The following is a 19,642-nucleotide window of genomic DNA, read 5'->3' as shown; positions in this document are numbered from 1 at the left end:
ACTGCTAACTGCATATACCCTGTTTCCCCGAAAATAAGACATCCTCCGAAAATAAGACCTACTTACAGGAAAGATAAGACGTCCCCTGAAAATAAGACCTAGTGCATCTTTGGGAGCACACCTTAAAATAAGGCACTGTCTTATTTTCGGGGAAACGGGGTATGACATAAAATTTGTTAATAAGACTGAGCCTCAGTTTCCTCATCTGTAAAATAGACAATTAATGGCCTCATGATCTGACTTAATCTGTTTGTGCGTCTGCCTACCTGGTAACCCCCTGTGCCCTTGAGGTCAGGACATAAGCTGCTTCTGCTCATACACAACTCCCACCACCACCATCAGCACCACGCCACCTGCCACCCACCTGCCCCACTGCCTGCTTCTGTTGCACATACCCACCATCACCACCACCACCAGCCGGCCTGGCCCACACAAGGGAGCTGACCAGGTTGGGAACCCAGTGTGGCTCTGAGTCTCTTAGTCTCACCTCAAATTTGGTTGCCTCAGAAAGATTCTTTCTAAAGACTGTTTTTCTTCTGCCAGTCTCTTTTCCCTTTGAGACTCCTTTGTGACCTACATTCACAGAATAGACACAATGAAGAGAAAACGAGAATCAAAACAGGGAGAGGCTAAAAATGGCCACAGTAGCACTCAAATTGCAAATTTTTATGCAGAAGCAGCTCGTTTCTTCATTATCAGATAGAACTTTTATAAGATGTGGAAATACAACCTAATTTTTTTTTCTCTTTTTGTTCAATTACTATTTAAGGTCTTTTAAAATGATGCTACTGTTTTATGGGAACACATTGGACCATTCATTATACAAGGTCAAATACTTTCACTAGAGGAGAGGCCACTCAACTACAGAAAACCTATTTAAACCTATTCTCATAATGTAATTAATACCCTCTCCTAGTTTAGAAAAAATAACTGGCATACTTCAGCATATCCCTCATAATGTAATAGACCCAACTTGTGGCTGAAGCTTGACTCTCTTTGAATTATGGTGTGTTTGGGTTTGTACCCAAGTTCCCAACACCTTAGGCAAAACTGTTAAGCTATTTGTATACAAGCTATCATCCCTACCTAGCGAGAATTGGGTCCAGAAGGAAGTAGACTGTTAGATTTGAGGGTGAAGTGATGTGAAATTTCTTTTGATTGCTACAATTTTCTTTTCTTCTCTTTTCTTTCTTTTTTCTTTTTTTTTTTTTTTTTGCAGTTTTGGCCAGGGCTGGGTTTGAACCCACCACCTCTGACGCCCTACTCCTTTGAGCCACAGGCGCTGCCCTATGATTTTCTTAGGGTGAAAAAAAGAGAATCATAGAATATCAGAGGATGAGGAAGAAGGTATAGCCAAAAAGCTATCTGGAAGAATGGTGGAGTGAATTGACTTGGAAAGTGTAGTAGGATTGCCTTGATAGTACTGAGAGACCAGTTGGGGTCTGAAGTCATAGATTTCAAGTTATCCCAGATAGGCGGCTGTATTTTTCTCCAAACATTCATCTCTAAGGTATAGGTATTGAGTTGATGGAAAAGGAAGAAAAATCAGAGTTTGAGTTTTTCAGGGGAATTTGATGGTAAGAAGAGGGGTAGGGAGTTTATGGTCATGTGTATGGGAGCAAATATAATGAAGGACTTTCGAATTCAAGTTGTGTAACAACTAAAATAAGGACATGAAGATGACAGACAACATGAAGGTTAGGATCAATGCACTGCATCGAGGTGGGGCGGGGGAGTTGACCTGAAAGCAGGGAGAGGGGGTTGAAAGCAGAGGAGGGCATAGTGTGGGATAGTAAGCAGTAATCTCTAGGGCATGCCCACGAGTGGCTAAAATAGGAGCAGAGTAGGAACCTTTGGAAGGCAGAAGATCAGGCACTGAGAGGTCACAGTGTCAAAAAGATCTATGTGTACATAGCAATCACTGGGAATATCTTTAGAAACTGGAGTGTGGAGTATGAATGTAAGCCAAGTGCACCACAGTTAGCATTACAGGAAAGGTTATGAATAAGCTTGCTGCAATGAAGAGTGAGAGCAGGGCCAGGCGCGGTGGCTCATGCCTGTAATCCTAGCACTCTGGGAGGCCGAGGTAGGTGTATTGCCTGAGCTCAGCAGTTTAAGAACAGCCTAAACAAGAGCCAGACCCTGTCTCTGCTAAAAAACAGACAAACTATCTGGGCATAGTGGCATATGCCTGTACCCCAGCTACTCAGGAGGCTGGGGCAAGAGGATTATTCATGACCAAAAGTTTGAGGTTGCCATGAGCTATGACAACACAGCACTCTACCAGGGCATTAGAGTGAGACTCTGTTAAGAAAGAGAAAGAGAAAAAGAAAAAGAAAAAAGAGTGAGAGCAGAGGAAATTTTGGTGAAGGAAGGAGGCAGGACTAAGAGTGATTCTGGGAATGGCTACAGAATATTTATCATCTCCTGGTCTAAGGAGGCAAATGACATATGAGGGAAAAAACAGCCAAAACTTACCTTTAATAGCTCCTTTTGAAAATATAAGTAATTATGCAATATTTTTTGGAAGGATTACTAGAAACAGTTGTTTAAGAGCATTGTGATATTTGAAGAAATACACTTTGATTATTTGCAGATTTGTTAAGTGGAAACTTCTTTTTTTGTTTGTTTCAAGCCCCTAATATACATACTGGCATGAGTTTTTCAAGCATAAGACTGAATCTGCATGCTAAAGAGCTAATAGATAAGGTAGGAGCCCATTTAAACAATTGTGCCAGGTGCTATGGAATTTATGCATTTACTTACTTCCAGTAGTTCCAAAATTGGCTGCACATTGAAATCACCTGAAGGGCTTTAAAAAACACGAATTCCTGACTGTATCCTAAGCCCAGAGACTCAGATTGAGTTGGTCTAGAGCAGCAGTTCTCCACCCATGGGTCGTGACCCCTTTGGACTGTATTAAAGGTTCGCGACATTAGGAAGGTTAAGAACCACTGGTCTAGACTATAGCCTGGGCATCCTGATTCTTAAAATCTCTCCAAATCATTGTAATGCATAACCAAGGTTGAGAGCTACTGACTGATTCCTTCAGCAAATACGTAGGGAGGGAGGCCCTCTTTTGCCATTTACTCACTAATGACATCGCTGCCTTTTCTGTGATATGTAAGATGCTCATCCCTTTCCCCTTTTGTAGTACTCTCTCCGTGCTTGTTTTTTTTTTCTTTTTCTTTTTTTTTAAATTTCAGATTAATATCAGGGTACCAACGATTAGATTAAAATGTTTGCATTTGACAGGTAAGGTCCCTGTTGTGGTTGTGCCCCTCACCCAGGAGGTGTGCCATGTACCCTTACATTGTGCCCCTTATGTGAGAGCACCCCAACACCCCTGCCTCCTCCCTTATGGGGAAGTTTCTAATACATTATCTGCTATTTACAGCTTCATTGCAAAAGGGTAAAATATTTCAGAGTCAAACATTTAAACCCTCTTTTGAAAGAGAGGTCTCTACAAAAGCTTAAGGGAAAAGTAACAATTAGCCTGGAAAACCTACACAACACATATTTGTGTCTTAATAGCTCCTGAGCACAAGTCTGATTAATCATCCAACTTGAGATGAGGCAGAACTACTACAGATCTAGAAAACAGAAACTAGGGATGAGCCCACTGACTGCTTTAATGTAAGTCCAGAGTGCTAGATGTTGGTCTTTAAAAAAGAAGACATATTAATTTTATGATCCCTAAGAAATATATTAAAGCAATTTCAGATGGTAAATTCCATAATAGGATCTCCTCAAGGGAGCAGGAATGAAAACTGCATTGGAAAAGAAAATCATAAAATAAACAGGCATTCCTCCTAAGAATTTTCACCCTCCCTACTTTATTATATACTAATAATAGAAAATAATAGTAAATAGAAAATGACAGTGAATTAATGTGAAATTCTGATTTAGAGGAATGAAAATCCAGGTAACTTGATAATAAAACAATACATTCAAGTTCAAATACAGTAGTATTTTGGAATAAAGTAGCCCCTGCCCCTGAAAACTGAAAAAGTTTTTGCATCAACTGGTAAACTGTTATCTCTAATACATAGTAGAAGGGATATATTTTTGTATAATTTTTATCATCAAAGCATAACAGTTTGTGCACTCTTGGAAGAAAATCAACTACAGGGCGATGCCGGTGGCTGAGTGAGTAGGGCACCAGCCCCATAAACGGAGGGTGGTAGGTTCAAACCTGGCCCTGGCCAAACTGCAACAAGAAGAAAAGAAAATCAACTACATTTATCACCAAGGAAGCTCATGAATAAGATGGCTTAGGATACCAAACCACTCTCCAAATTACAACATGCTAATTTAAAGTGGAAGATGACAACACTATGGGGACTGCTCTGGTTCTACCTAGGAGAAATGATGGATGGAAACCCAGATGAAAGAAAAATAAAACAAGAAAGGGGATTTTTAAATTTGCATATGCTGCTTGTCCCACATATTCTGTTCTGCAGAATTACATATTCCCATTGTCTAACTTGTTCTGGTATTGCTGCCTGATGAAGCCATGGACCAAGACAGGATGCTCTTTCCCAGTGCCCGGTGTGAGTTACCCTGATGATCGAACCTGTGGTGGGTCCTACTGTGGCCTGTCCATGCTCTTCTGCAAATGCCCTCTGACCTTGACTCTGGATTTGGCAACAGTAGCAAACTTAAACAGAAGCTTGAAACTTGTTTGCCTGTTTTTAGCATCTTCCCTTAAACCCTATTACACTGAAAAGCCTGCTGAAAGGATATTAAGACACATTATCTCCCCCAGAACTTCCCCCCACCAAGACCTGCCAGCTAACTGGAGACATACAAGTCTAGCCAAGGTCAGAAGAACCACCCAGCCGACTTGTAGATCCATATAGATAATAAAGCTGGTTGTTTAAGCTACTTTTTGAGGTATCATTCAGAAATAATTGCTGCCAGAGTGATCCGGATAATCTATTACTTAGATTGTTCTCTCTGCCTCTGACATAACCTGAGTGGGTTAGGGCCAACAACTATAGGGAGTGGAGAATGGAAGTTAAGACTGAAGTGAACTAAAAGCTATGGTACTGTGGCTTCTTTACAAATTTACAAATATGAGAATGTATTCTGAACTGGATCCAAGCTCCATAGCTATAAATTAAGCCTATTTTCCTTAAGTTTGTAATCTTCAAAATGTAGGAGGTGGTACTATTTATTCTTCCATAGACTAACAAACGTTCATGTGATGCTTCCACACTCATCATTTTCCTGTAACCATCTCAAGGCACTTCTTTCAAATTATATTAACTTATATTAAATAACAGTTTTTAAAGATCTTCCTTTTTTTTTCTTTTGAGACAGAGTCTCATTTTCTTGCCCCCGGTAGAGTGTCGTGACATCATACATAGCTCACAGCAATCTCAAACTCCCAGGCTCAAGCAATCCTCTTGCCTCAGCCTCCCAAGTAGCTAGGACTACAGGCGCCCGTCACAATGCCCAGCTAGTTTTAGAGACAGGGGTCTCACTCTTACTCAGGCTGGTCTCGAACTCCTGAACTCAAGCGATCCGCCCACCTTGGCCTCCCAGAGTGCTGGGATTACAGGCATGAGCCACCGTGACTGACATCTTCCTAACTTCTCGTGGAAACATAGAGTTATGATTTTCAACACTTCGGGGCATCCAAACCAATTGTACCATATCATTTATGCCCAAAGCATCTCCTGAATGTTGTTAGATAGCAAATACAACATAATTAAGCATATGCAGAATGTTTTCTTAGGTTGGCAAAATAGTCACATTCACACGGGAAAAAAAAAAAAAGGCCGATGCACAAATGACAAGTCTGTTATTATAGATTCCCAAACTTTGTTGTAGGAGGCAAGTTTAACCTTCTGACATAGCTGATGAACTTTTCTTCCAACTAAGAAGGTTTAATATTATTTTGAGCCATTGCTGTGTTCCCTCACATTCTAAACCAGTGGTTCTCAACCTTCCTAACGCCGTGACCCTTTAATACAGTTCCTCATGTTGTGGTGACCCCCAACCAGCAGCAAGGAAAATAATTTTATGGTTGGGGGTCACCACATGAGGAACTGTATTAAAGGGTCGTAGCATTAGGAAGTTTGAGGACCACTGTAAATCTAAACCCATTTCTTTCTGTTGCTGCGAATTCTCTTGGCCTTCAAACAAGGTTGAGTCTATTCAAAGTGGCCCAAGTTCTACTGCAAATGTTTGCAAATCTTGCTACTCTTAAGTGTGACCCATGGAACATCCACATCACAGACCCATTCAGGTCTTAATCATAACCTGCATTTGAATGAAAACCGTGAACAATTACTTTTCACTTTATTTTTCCTGCAGCTTTTAGTTAGTCTTTTACACTTAGCTATAACTTGGGGACTATTGCAGTGGGATTGCTATTTTTAGCAGTTAGACAGCCAGTCTTAACCAGAACAGGGGAAGAAACTACTTCACATGGCATACCCACAGAAGCAGGCATTGAGGAGGAATTCAATACAAGCTTCTTGAGCCCAGTGATGTTACGCATCACATGCTTCCGCCTCTTGTATGCTATCAGAATGGGCTACCTCTCTCTTCACTAACCCTGCTGGATATTGAGATGTATCAATACTCAATTTACATGGTTTTCTTTCTCTACCAGGCAGTACACATCTTGAGAACAGGTACTGAATCTTATTTAACTTTTAAAAACTCTTGAAAGCCAAATACAGTGCCTGGCAAAACAGTAGTATGTAACAGTGCCCTTTTTAAAGACCATAATGAAAAGAATAACTGAGTCACTGACTGGGTAACTGACTCACAAAATTTCAAATACACGCAAAAAATATATATTTTTACAGCTCTAGTTATTTCTCCTGTAGTGCATTTCTTCTACTAGGTTGATTCCAAAGAGTTTAATTCCTATTACAGGAAAATATATTCTTTTTAAATAGTTTTCCTGCTTTATCATTTCCAATGTGTGTGCTTCTTTCTCCCAAGGCCCCGTCTTAATCATCTATGAGTCCCTAATAACTCCTGATAGCTTCTGGTATATAACATTCACTCAAATATTTGTTGGATGAATGAGTTATTTTTAAACTGCTTATAGAGTTTGTAAGTATGTTACAATTAATGGGGGGAAAGCTCCAATGCAAAACATTTTAATAAGTTGTCAAATATACAGTTATTAGAATTATCTAAATATCACTTATAAAAATCAGTATATCACATTAGATGATTCTATAAAATAAAAACACAAAGCACACATTAACAATAACCCCTGCAGTCCAAGAACACCCCCCTCAATAGTACAAATTACAAATACATTTAAAAAAATCCTAAAGACATTTAGACATTTGAACCAAAGTAATTGTGACTAAATACATTCATTCAAGTACAATAAATTTAGCATTGCTGCTCATAGTCACTAGTAACACAATTTTAGGTGCAATTTCACATGCTTTCATAAATCTTCCAGTACAATTCCCATAGTAAAGTGTCTTTGTGCACACCATTTTCATTTATATGCAGGTGTATCATATATCATATTTAAGACTATTTCACTTCATGAACTGTTAATATATAAGTGAACACCAGGCCAAAATTTAACCCCAATGATGACACAACTTTCAAATTTTTAAAAATTCTTAAAAGCATATACTGATTTGTTTCATTGTATGAGTTATTATTTCCATTTACCAGCGGCTACTTTAAAGTAATGAGAATTTAAATATTAACTCAAAAAAAGAAGGCTCCAACTTTCCTAAAATATTAAAATAATAATATAACCATTCTAAGTCATAAAGTAATTTCATATTTATTGTCAAATTTAAAATACCAGTGATTTGAAGATGGAGGTCTATGTGTCCTAAATTGTAAAATACAACTAAAAATGTGCAGTTAATTTGCTTGTGAATATGTCATGGAATGTTTTCAAAGTGATGTTATGTTTGTTAAACACTACTCCTAAGTGGACAGCCTAAGTAAGCGTACCTTTACCAGGAAAAGTGAAAAATCAAGGCTTTTTTATGGTATTTATGATTACCCAAACTCAAAAGTCAAATAGAGATTACAATGCTGCAAGATTATTTCTAACTTAACATACTGTTAGTTTCAACTGAATTCTTACTATTTTACCTTAACCAAAAGTCAAATGATAGTTGTCTTTATCATCTTCACATGCATATTTCTCTCTCTTAAGTTCCCAAGGCTTAGGTCCTTATCTGATTGGTTCATAACTGTATACTGGGGGGCTAAAAATGCTTGGCTTATGCATACACCCAATAAATACATTTGCATGAATTAAGAAGTCTGATCTCCAAAGGCACCCTTACTTGTTTTCCCAAAGCAAATTGCTACCTCTTTAGATAACCAGATTGCTAATTTTTAAAAAGAAATTGATGTCTCCTAGGCTATGAAAACATTACAGGATGTAATTAGATAACTGAACTTACAAATGTATCAAATCAAGGTTAAAGGTACTGGATAAGGAAGAGAATTACAAAGCACTGTAAACAACGTTAAAAGTAAATCAAGTTTTAAAATATAAAATGCCAAACTTCTAAGATAAAATGTCCTAAAATGATGACAATGATTTACAATAGTGGACACAATTTCTGTAATTTCACCCCCCAAACTCTTTCATTGTCCTGTTTTCTTTCACTCTGTCTTTTACAATATTCTAAGCCCTAGAAACAAATGTTTTCAGGTACATGAAATGAAAAAAAAAAATCCTTTAACTGAAATATCTAATGAAATACCTTTCTCTTAAATGATGGTATAAATTTGATGTATAGACTCCATAGACATGATAGGAAGAACTTTATCTTGGAAATCGTAAAATATTATACTGAAAATTCAGAAAAATGTTCTTACTCAGTTGAACACAGTCTAGAGCCCCACAAAAGCAAATTGTAGTGTAAATACAATCTTTCCAGACACATAAAACAAGGAATACTGAGTTGAAATACCACAAACTCCATGTTAGAGCAATTCAATATATACATTTCCAAAATTGTTTCTTAAAAACTATTTAGATAAAATATTTAGCATTTATGATTGATTTTAATTTATTTGAATCTATACAACTTCCATCCATATTAAAATATCAAATTAATGTAAATACTTTATTATAAAACTATTGTACAATTTAAATTTTTATTAGAGAAATGTGTTATTCACATCTCCAATTTCATAAAGTCCTTCTCGACTGAGTGTATTCCATAAGATATACACTAAAATCTTACTAAAGTTTCTTAGTGAGGAAAAAATCCAAACTACACCCTTAATATGCTTGTTTCTTAAACATTTAACATATTCAGATACACTAGGTGAATAGTGATCATTCATCTCCCACAGTGGTAAATTTCAGTATAATCACAAATGACTAGACTATAACTGTAAAATAGTCACATGTAGATTACATAAACAGATACTTACTCTGTTACATGTAAGCTTACTTATAAAGTAACATAAAATGAACATTGGATAACAGTGATAAAAAATGTAAACACAGAATTAAATGTTAATCCCTTCCCTGAAAAACAAAAGATAAAAGCGCTTCTTTTATTAAAACAAAAAACATGATCTAATATTGTATCAAAAAGACACTGATTTTACAAAACTTATTTCCAAATACAAAAAAGAAAATCTGGAACAGTTAATTCAGACTTTAATGAGCTAAAATGTGCAAAAAAAAATCTGATTAATACTTGTTTATTAAATTCATTGTACATAAGCTAATACCATCTCACACAAAAAAGCCTCCTCTCTTAAGATTCAAAATAGTGTTTAATTATCTGAGCTTAGCATTTATTGAACCATTATTCAAATAACAACAACAAAGACCATATTGCAAAATAAAAAAAGTAAAACTAAAAATTTTCTGTCAATTGTGACTTGAAATTTATCCCCCCCAATCAAAAGAAAAAAACCAATACTCATAGGGACAGTGGGAAAAAAATATGAAGTCACTCCAGAAAATTCTCATACTGATTCTAAATGAAAAATTAAAAGCAATCAAATTGTGCTGTAACAAAATGCACATGAATTTTAAAGTTATTCTGGTTTAACAGATTTACTAAGCACAGAATGCAGAGCATCTGGTACTTCTGTTTGGACTCGGGTAGTTGCAAAGCATCCCCAGACAGGGTTGGGAAGGTAAGATAAAATACAAAATTGTGACATTTTTCTCCTCACCACGTTGGAGTTAGAAGTTTAATTTGTAACTCTACAAGAAAAAGACAAGAAAAAAATCTGATAATTCACAAGTCCAACGCTTTCCAGGAATATGGAAAACCTGTTTAACTACTTAGAAATATAAGTAAATCAAAGTGCAAGTAATGGCAGCATTAAGACCAAATGTATTTAAAAATTCAATCTCAAAGTTTTAAACGTTTTCAATGACAAATAACTACGTATTTTTTAAAAGGTGGTGGGTATGAAACAAAGAAAGCTTATGAAACAAAAAAATCTAATTTTTCCAGGAAATGTAACATTGTCCCTCCCCCAATGAATTAAATTATAACTTCTCTGTTGAATATGACATAAAATATATTTTGATAAAAGTGAAATAGAACCATGGATTTAGATGTGTACCAAACCATGTATGATGCACTAATCTACACACAGTACTTTCGATAACACACAACTGGATCTTGTCTTTTACCAATTTTAGAGAATTAGGAGAAACACTATTTTTAGCAATGTACACTTTATACTACTGCTTAACCAAAAGGGGACATATATTTAAGGTAAAAGGAAAAAACTTCAAAAGTTAAAGGGGAAAAAAGCAAACCTTCAATCATTCACCTTTTTGAAGCTGCAAAAGCTATTACATGGTATATCTCACTTTTCACAATGCAGTTTCAATTTCAATTTTAACACAAATGGAAGATTTTTAAAAAAAAAATATTTTGTTCACTGCAAATAACTTCTCCTCCTAACCGTGGTGAGAATAATTAGTGCCCTTAATTTCAAGATTTTTGTAGTTATTTTTGTCCATGTCATTATCTTTTTCATAAAGTACAGTATTTTGAAACATACATGTAAATGAGAATTAAAGGGAAAACCTGATTTTGGAATGTCATAATTCTGTATCATTTCACTAAGAAGCACCTTAATATGCTGGTCTGAACTTTTAATGCAAAACCTAAACAGTACTTATTTCTAAAGTAGAATTTTCTCCAGTTTTAATAACTTTATAACATAGCAATACAGACATCAACCTGTGCTTTCTAGATTTTTGTGGGTGTTCAAATAATCTAATAGTTTAGATACTGCCTATCATCAGAGTAGTGTGAACAGAGATTTCATGATAAATTAGCTATAGAAAGCTAACTAAACTCTTAATGACTGAAAAATGGTTTGCATTTTTGCTTGAGACAAATAGATGTTTAAGCCATGTACCACCACATTCCCTGCTTAACATTCCTAAAGTTTCTTTATTCTTCATAGTTTTCTAATGGACAAATAATTAGTTTTCCTGAGTAAGATTATAAAAAAGTTAACCTTTCTTCCAAAAGTATAAAGACAAATAAAATGCTGACTCACAATACAAATTTTGTACATAGCATTACAGGTGCAGAGATATTGACTGCTGTTCTTCATTATGATTGGCCCACCCCTTAAAAAGACTACAAAGGATTCAACTATCTAAAATACTTCGAAGTACAGTAATTAAATGCTTTAGCCCATACACATATCCCTCATCTATTGTGTTGCTAGGGAACACATGAGCAAAATCTATCATTCGTACTTCTACTTCTGCAATTTCTTGGCAACCAGTGGGAAGGTGGTAGAAAACTTTTTCCAGTTGGGAAAGTACATTTCCATTTAAATGTTCCTGTGACATGCTTTTCCACCCATTGTCTTGCTCCATATTTTCAACTTTCAAAGAAGTCTGACTGTGATGCTTTTTTGAATACATTTTTCTGTGACGAACATACACCTTGGACAAACTTTTGCCTACTGAAGCTTCTATTTTTCCATTTGCTGTGGAACTTAACACATGAAAGTTATTATTGTATTCCAGTACTTCTGTGTCTGATAGTTGTCCTTTGGACAAAAACTTTTCTGCTAAAGTTCTGTCTGATTTTGTAGTGGTTGGCTGAGATGAACCTTCATAAACAAACAGTAATGAACTTGCATAAAAATTAAGCTGCTTCTGGTTTTCAAACCATTGAAGAATTTTCTCAATCTTCTGAATACTGGCAGCAACAGCATCTTTTCTTAAGCAGAACCCATCATGAAAAAACCTGGAGACCCCTATAAGAAAAATAAAATTAGGATTAAAATCAAATTATGAAACAGCTATCACTTGGGAAATAAATTCACCATAGATCAAATTCTCCAATGTTTTCCCCAACATCCTTTACAATTAAATTAACAGCTAATTATAGAATTTTAAGAATTCTACGCAGCCATAGAAACTTAGACCTCAATTTTTGGTGACGATTGCTCTTACTAGAAAGCATTTAAATGACAGTAATGTAATATGAAATATCCTATTTAGGCAAAATTTATTATATGTAGACGAGTAGTTGTCTTTAAATATTCTCTTAAGAAATATGATTCTAAGATTTCTTTCATTTTCTATTTTGAGGGACCTTATAGTAAAGTCACTTGTCAGAATCACATTTAAGAGCTAATCTAAAACTTAGAGTCAAATTATAATCCTTTTTCTTTTTGAGACAGGGTCTCACTCTGTTGCCCAGGATAGAGTAGAATGACTTCATCCTGGCTAATTGCAAGCTCAAACTCCTGGGCTCCAGTAATCTTCCTGCTTCAGCCTCCTGCATAGCTGGGACTACAGGTGCACACCACCAAACCCAGCTAGTTTTTCTATTTTCTATAGAGACAAGGTCTTACCCTTGTCTTCACTCAGGCTGGTCTTGAACTCCTGAGTTCAAGCAATCCTCCCACCATGACCCCCCAAAGTACTAGGATTATAGGCATGAGCCAATGCACCTGGCCTATGACTTTTCTTTTTTTTTTTTTTTTTTTTTGGAGACAGAGTCTCAAGCTGTCACCCTGGGTAGTGTGCCGTGGCATCATAGCTTACAGCAACCTCAAACCCTTGGGCTTAAGTGATTATCTTGCCTCAGCTTCCCAAGTAGCTGGGACTACAGTTGCCCACCACAATGCCCCGTTTTTGTTTTCTATTGTTTTGTTTTTTGCAGTTGTCATTGTTGTTTTAGCTGGCCTGGGCTGGGTTCAAACCTGCCAGCCTGGATATATGTGGCCAGTGCCCTTACCCACTGAGCTATGGTGCTGCCAACTTTTTCTTTTTTTTTAAGTGAAGGAGATCTCACTCTTCTGCCCAGGCTGGAGTACAGTGGTGTGATCACAGCTCACTATAGCCTTGAACTCCTGGGCTCAAGTAATCCTCCTCCCTCAGCTTCTTCAGTAGCTAGGAATGTAGGCATGTGCCACCATACCCAGCTATACTCATTTTTAATGGTATCAACAACCCATTATCAAATAGCAAACCACAACTCATTTTTATTTGTTCTCAATAATAAACTTCAAATATAATATTTCTAAGAATCTAGGATATACTGCTTTTTTTTTTTTATTGTTGGGGATTCATTGAGGGTACAATAAGCCAGGTTACACTGATTGCAATTGTTAGATAAAGTCCCTCTTGCAATCATGTCTTGCCCCCATAAAGTGTAACACACACCAAGGCCCCACCCACCTCCCTCTTTCTGTTTCCCCCTCCATAACCATAATTGTCATTAATTGTCCTCATATCAAAATTGAGTACATAGGATTCATGCTTCTCCATTCTTGTGATGCTTTACTAAGAATAATGTCTTCCACTTCCATCCAGGTTAATACGAAGGATGTAAAGTCTCCATTTTTTTTAATGGCTGAATAGTATTCCATGGTATACATATACCACAACTTGTTAATCCATTCCTGGGTTGGTGGGCATTTAGGCTGTTTCCACATTTTGGCGATTGTAAATTGAGCTGCAATAAACAGTCTAGTACAAGTGTCCTTATGATAAAAGGATTTCTTTCCTTCTGGGTAGATGCCCAGTAATGGGATTGCAGGATCAAATGGGAGGTCTAGCTTGAGTGCTTTGAGGGTTCTCCATACTTCCTTCCAGAAAGGTTGTACTAGTTTGCAGTCCCACCAGCAGTGTAAAAGTGTTCCCTTCTCTCCACATCCACGCCAGCATCTGCAGTTTTGAGATTTTGTGATGTGGGCCATTCTCACTGGGGTTAGATGATATCTCAGGGTTGTTTTGATTTGCATTTCTCTATTATATAGAGATGATGAACATTTTTTCATGTGTTTGTTAGCCATTCGTCTGTCGTCTTTAGAGAAAGTTCTATTCATGTCTCTTGCCCATTCATATATGGGATTGTTGGCTTTTTTCATGTGGATTAATTTGAGTTCTCTATAGATCCTAGTTATCAAGCTTTTGTCTGATTGAAAATATGCAAATATCCTTTCCCATTGTGTAGGTTGTCTCTTTGCTTTGGTTATTGTCTCCTTAGCTGTACAGAAGCTTTTCAGTTTAATGAAGTCCCATTTGTTTATTTTTGTTGTTGTTGCAATTGCCATGGCAGTCTTCTTCATGAAGTCTTTCCCCAGGCCATATCTTCCAGTGTTTTTCCTATGCTTTCTTGGAGGATTTTTATTGTTTCATGCCTTAAATTTAAGTCCTTTATCCATCTTGAATCAATTTTTGTGAGTGGGGAAAGGTGTGGGTCCAGTTTCAGTCTTTTACATGTAGACATCCAGTTCTCCCAACACCATTTATTGAATAGGGAGTCTTTCCCCCAAGGTATGTTCTCGTTTGGTTTATCAAAGATTAGGTGGTTGTAAAATGTTAGTTTCATTTCTTGGTTTTCAATTCAATTCCAAGTGTCTATGTCTCTGTTTTTGTGCCAGTACCATGCTGTCTTGAGCACTATGGCTTTGTAGTACAGACTAAAATCTGGTATGCTGATGCCCCCAGCTTTATTTTTGTTACAGAGAACTGCCTTAGCTATACGGGGTTTTTTCCGGTTCCATACAAAATGCAGAATCATTTTTTCCAAATCTTGAAAGTACGATGTTGGTGTTTTGATAGGAATGGCATTGAATAGGCAGATTGCTTTGGGAAGTATAGACATTTTAACAATGTTGGTTCTTCCCATCCATGAGCATGGTATGTTCTTCCATTTGTTAATATCCTCTGCTATTTCCTTTCTGAGGATTTCATAGTTTTCTTTATAGAGGTCCTTCACCGCCTTCGTTAGGTATACTCCTAGGTATTTAATTTTCTTTGAAACTATGGTGAAGGGAGTTGTGTCCTTAATTAGCTTCTCATCTTGACTGTTATTGGTGTACACAAAGGCTACTGACTTGTGGACATTGATTTTATATCCTGAAACATTACTGTATTTTTTGATGACTTCTAGGAGTCTTATGGTTGAGTCTTTGGGGTTCTCTAAGTATAAGATCATATCGTCAGCAAAGAGGGAGAGTTTGACCTCCTCTGCTCCCATTTGGATTCCCTTTATTTCCTTATCTTGCCTAATTGTATTGGCTAGAACTTTCAGCACTACGTTGAATAGTAAAGGTGACAGAGGACAACCTTGTCTGGTTCCAGTTCTAAGAGGAAAAGCTTTCAGTTTTACTCCATTCAGTAAAATATTGGCTGTGGGTTTGTCATAGATAGCTTCAATCAGTTTTAGAAATGTGCCACTTATGCCTATACTCTTCAGTGTTCTAATTAGAAAAGGATGCTGGATTTTATCAAATGCTTTTTCTGCATCTATTGAGAGGATCATGTGATCATTATTTTTGCCTCTGTTAATATGGTGGATAACGTTTATAGACTTGCGTATGTTAAACCAGCCTTGCATCCCTGGGATGAAGCCTACTTGATCATGATGAATGACTTTTTTGATGATAAGCTGTAATCTATTGGCTAGGATTTTGTTGAGAATTTTTGCGTCTATGTTCATGAGTGAGATTGGTCTGAAATTCTCCTTTTTGTTTGGGTCTTTTCCTGGTTTTGGTATCAGGGTGATGTTTGCTTCATAGAATGTGTTGGGGAAAATTCCTTCTTCCTCAATTTTTTGGAATAATTTCTGCAGTACAGGAATAAGCTCTTCCTTGAAGGTTTGATAGAATTCTGGAGTGAAGCCATCTGGACCAGGACATTTTTTGGTTGGAAGATTTTTTATTGTTTCTTTGATCTCAGTGCTTGAAATTGGTCTGTTCAGGAGCTCTAGGATATACTGCTTTTATAACACCTTGCCCACAAATATTTTAGAAGCATTTGTGTTAACAGGCTTTAAATCAGTGTAATGCAATTTGATTATTCATTATGTACTCTAGAAGCTTGTAATAATATGGCTCAACTATACATGGGAAATTTCAATAGAAAGACATTATATATTACAATACACATTTTTAAGTCTCTTATGTAATACGCAGTTACTTTAAAAATGATGTTAAAGACAATTCTAGTTCTACTATAGCATTCAGCTAGATAGTTGGTTTGTGCATGCTCATTTTATTAAAAAAGTATATTAATTAGAAATAAAACGAAAACATAAAGGAGAACCATTCATGGTTCTATGGTTTTGGTACATCATGAAACCAGTGAATATGATTAATCCAATTCTGTGAATCTAAGTTCCATATTTTTATAAAAACTTATTATCGATTATATTTAAATTAAAATATAATTTAATTGTCCAAAAGACAATTAAAACTGAAATAATTTACAATTATTTAAGCTATCTAATAATAAAAGCTTTAGTTTTTTAGTCCTTACCATCTTTTATAGTTTCTTTTGTTAAGCTTCTTCCATAGTGCTGGTTTTGTGTCTCGTAGCTATCAGAACGAACATGATAAACCTGTCAAAAAAAGCAGTGAATATTAAAACACCTAAGAGCCTTTGACCATATGCAGTTTATTCTAGCAACTTAAGGATAAAAGATGAGATCTACTCATAGTTCATCCTAAAAGATTTGAGAAGAAAATAATCATATAGTTGTATCAATGGATGCTGAAAAGGCATTTAACAAATCGAACATACACTTATGATGAAAAAAAGAACTTTTTGTGATTAAAGGATAGATGAATATTTTCAGTATGATAAAATTATACACTATTATCTCAACTCACCAAAAGTTAGCTTCAAATTTAAAGGGGATATAAGAAAGCATTTCTTTTAAAATATAAGAAGCTTCTACAGAAAATATTCGACCATAATGTCTATTTATCAAATTATTGTATTATTACAGAGTTACTAGCAAATGTAAATAAACAAAAGAAAGAAACTAGAGGTATAATAATTTGGAAAGACAGAGACAAAATTATTACTCTTTGTAGATAATGGTTTATACAGAATCAACTGAAAAATGAATGCAAACAAAAATGTGAAATGGCAGTTGAGTACAAATTTGTAAATAGAAAATAAGCTTTCATATATAGTAAGAAAATGCAATGAACAAAAAGACCCCATTTACAAAATGCAACAACAAACCCCTATAAAAATAAAACAAGTACAAGATCTATAAAAAGACATTTTGAAAACATTCCTAAGACGTCTTTAAAAATTCCTAAAACACACGCTCATGTTCTCAGAGAAGATTCAACATCATAAAAGACAGCAAGTCTTTGTAAATTAATCTACAACTAAAATGAGATCATAATAAAAACACCAACTTTATTTTTAACCTTATAAACTAATCTTGAACTTTACAACAAAAACAAGAGCCAGGAATAACTGAAATAAGATTAATAATAAAGTGGGACTGACCTTGCCAACCTCCCAGACATTAAATTCTAGAATCATATTAGTATGTGATAATGGGATTTTTAAATCAGTAGGGAAAATGGATTATTTATTAAACCATGTTAATCTGAGTAAGTAGCAATCTGGAAGAAAATAAATTGTATTCATACCTCATACCGTATGCCATAAAAATTACAAATGCATCAAAGATCAAAATAAACAACAACAACAAAGTTAAAAGGACCTCCCCATCCAAAAAAAAAAGCATGGAAGAATCCTGACAGCCAGGGGAGGGATTTGCAACCAAAACTCAGATTTTCTACCACATACATTATGTTTTTAAAATGTTCACAGTGGGTCTTTTTGATATGTGACATTCGTACATATTTATGGGTACATGTGTATTTTGTTACATGCACAGAATATGATCAAGTTGGGGTATTTAGCATTTATCATTTCTATGTATTGTGTTTTTGCCACATAGAAATCAAAAGACAAAGAACTGTTTGAAATTTATATGATGAGGAAAAGGGATACTTACGTAATTTATGCAAAAGTGAACAAAGGATCTGAAGAGTTCACAGAAATCAAACAGCTCTCAAATATACCATGAGTACAGCCCTTCATCCTAAGTTGTGACAACCAAATACATCACTAGACATTGCCAAAAGCCTCCCTGGGGTAAAAAACTGCCTCTGGTTAAAAATCACTGCTCTATATCTGGCAAACTGCCAATATCTATCAAAACTATAAATGCAGATAGGCCCAGCAATTCCTTTTTAATAACTTATCCCATCAATGCACTAGCATGATGGTAGAATGAGGTAGGTCTGTGGTTTCTCCCTGTAACATTATTTTTTAACTGCAAAAAAGTGCAAAGTTGCAGTATAATACCATGCCAGTATGAGATCTCCATGATAAAGGAGAAAAAAGCAAGATACAGAACAGTGTTAAGGGTAGGTTTCATAATACAAGAACATGTCTATATAGTATTTGTATGTCTAAAACTTCTCTAGAAGGATATATTGAGGAAAAAATAACTATAATACAGTATCTTGCATAAAGACAGTCTACTCACTATACAGGCCTATCTTGTTTACTGTTGTTTTGCTTTATTGCATTTTACAGATACTGCTTTTTTTACAAATTAAAGATTTGTGGCAACCTTGCATCAAGAAAATCAGCACCATTTCCCCCATAGTACATGTTCACTTTGTGTCTCTATGCCACATTTTGGTAGTTCTTGCAATATTTCAAACTTTTTCATTATTATTTTATCTGCTATAGCGATCTGTGATCAGTAACCTCTGATGTTACTATTGTTACTGTTCTGGGGAATGACAAGCTACAAGCATGTCAGTTGAGAATTTAATTGATAAATGTGTGTGTTCTAATTGCTCCATGATCACCCTTTCCTTGGGCCTCCCTATTCCCTGAGACACAATGTTATCGAAATTAGGCCAATTAATAACCCTACAATGGCCTCTCAACAGTAAAGTGAAAAGAAGAGCTGCATATTTTTCACTTTACATCAGAAGTTAGAAATTATTAAACTTGATGAAGAAGGCATGTGAAAAGCCAAGACAGGCCAATAGCTAGGCCTCTTACGTCAAACAAACAAGAAGTGAATGCAAATGAAACAAAGGAATTAGAAGTGTTACTTGAGTGAACACACAAAGAAGAAATCAAAACAGCTTTATTGCTGATATGGAGAAAGTTTTAGTTGTCTGGATATAAGATCAAACAAGCCACATTTTCTTAAGCCAAAACCTAAGAGAGGTAAGGAAGCTATAGAAGAAAAGTTGGAAGCCAGCACAGGTTGGTTCATAAGGATTAAGAAAAGAAGCCATTTCTGAGCAGGAGCTGTGGCTCAAGGAGTAGGGCGCCGACCCTATATACCAGAGATGGTGGGTTCAAACACGGCCCTGG

General features: G+C 35.8%; 1 protein-coding gene across 2 annotated transcripts in view; it reads right to left on the bottom strand.

Annotated features, from left to right (window-relative positions):
* Positions 1-7,108: 7,108 nt before the first annotated feature.
* The window catches only part of IPMK (inositol polyphosphate multikinase), a 55,510-nt gene continuing 42,976 nt past the window's right edge, over positions 7,109-19,642 (bottom strand). For both annotated transcript variants that reach the window (XM_053585720.1, XM_053585721.1), the window contains exons 5-6: positions 16,748-16,829; positions 7,109-12,228 (exon numbers count right to left, since the gene is read on the bottom strand). In XM_053585720.1, coding sequence (XP_053441695.1) covers positions 11,609-12,228; positions 16,748-16,829 — 702 coding nt within the window. In that variant the 3' untranslated portion in view covers positions 7,109-11,608. The remainder of the gene's footprint in view (positions 12,229-16,747; positions 16,830-19,642) is intronic.

The sequence above is a fragment of the Nycticebus coucang genome, chromosome 3 (assembly GCF_027406575.1).
Source record: "Nycticebus coucang isolate mNycCou1 chromosome 3, mNycCou1.pri, whole genome shotgun sequence".
NCBI lineage: Eukaryota > Metazoa > Chordata > Mammalia > Primates > Lorisidae > Nycticebus > Nycticebus coucang.
The sequence above is the reverse complement of the archived record's forward strand: the minus strand, read 5'-3'. Positions and strand labels throughout refer to the sequence as shown.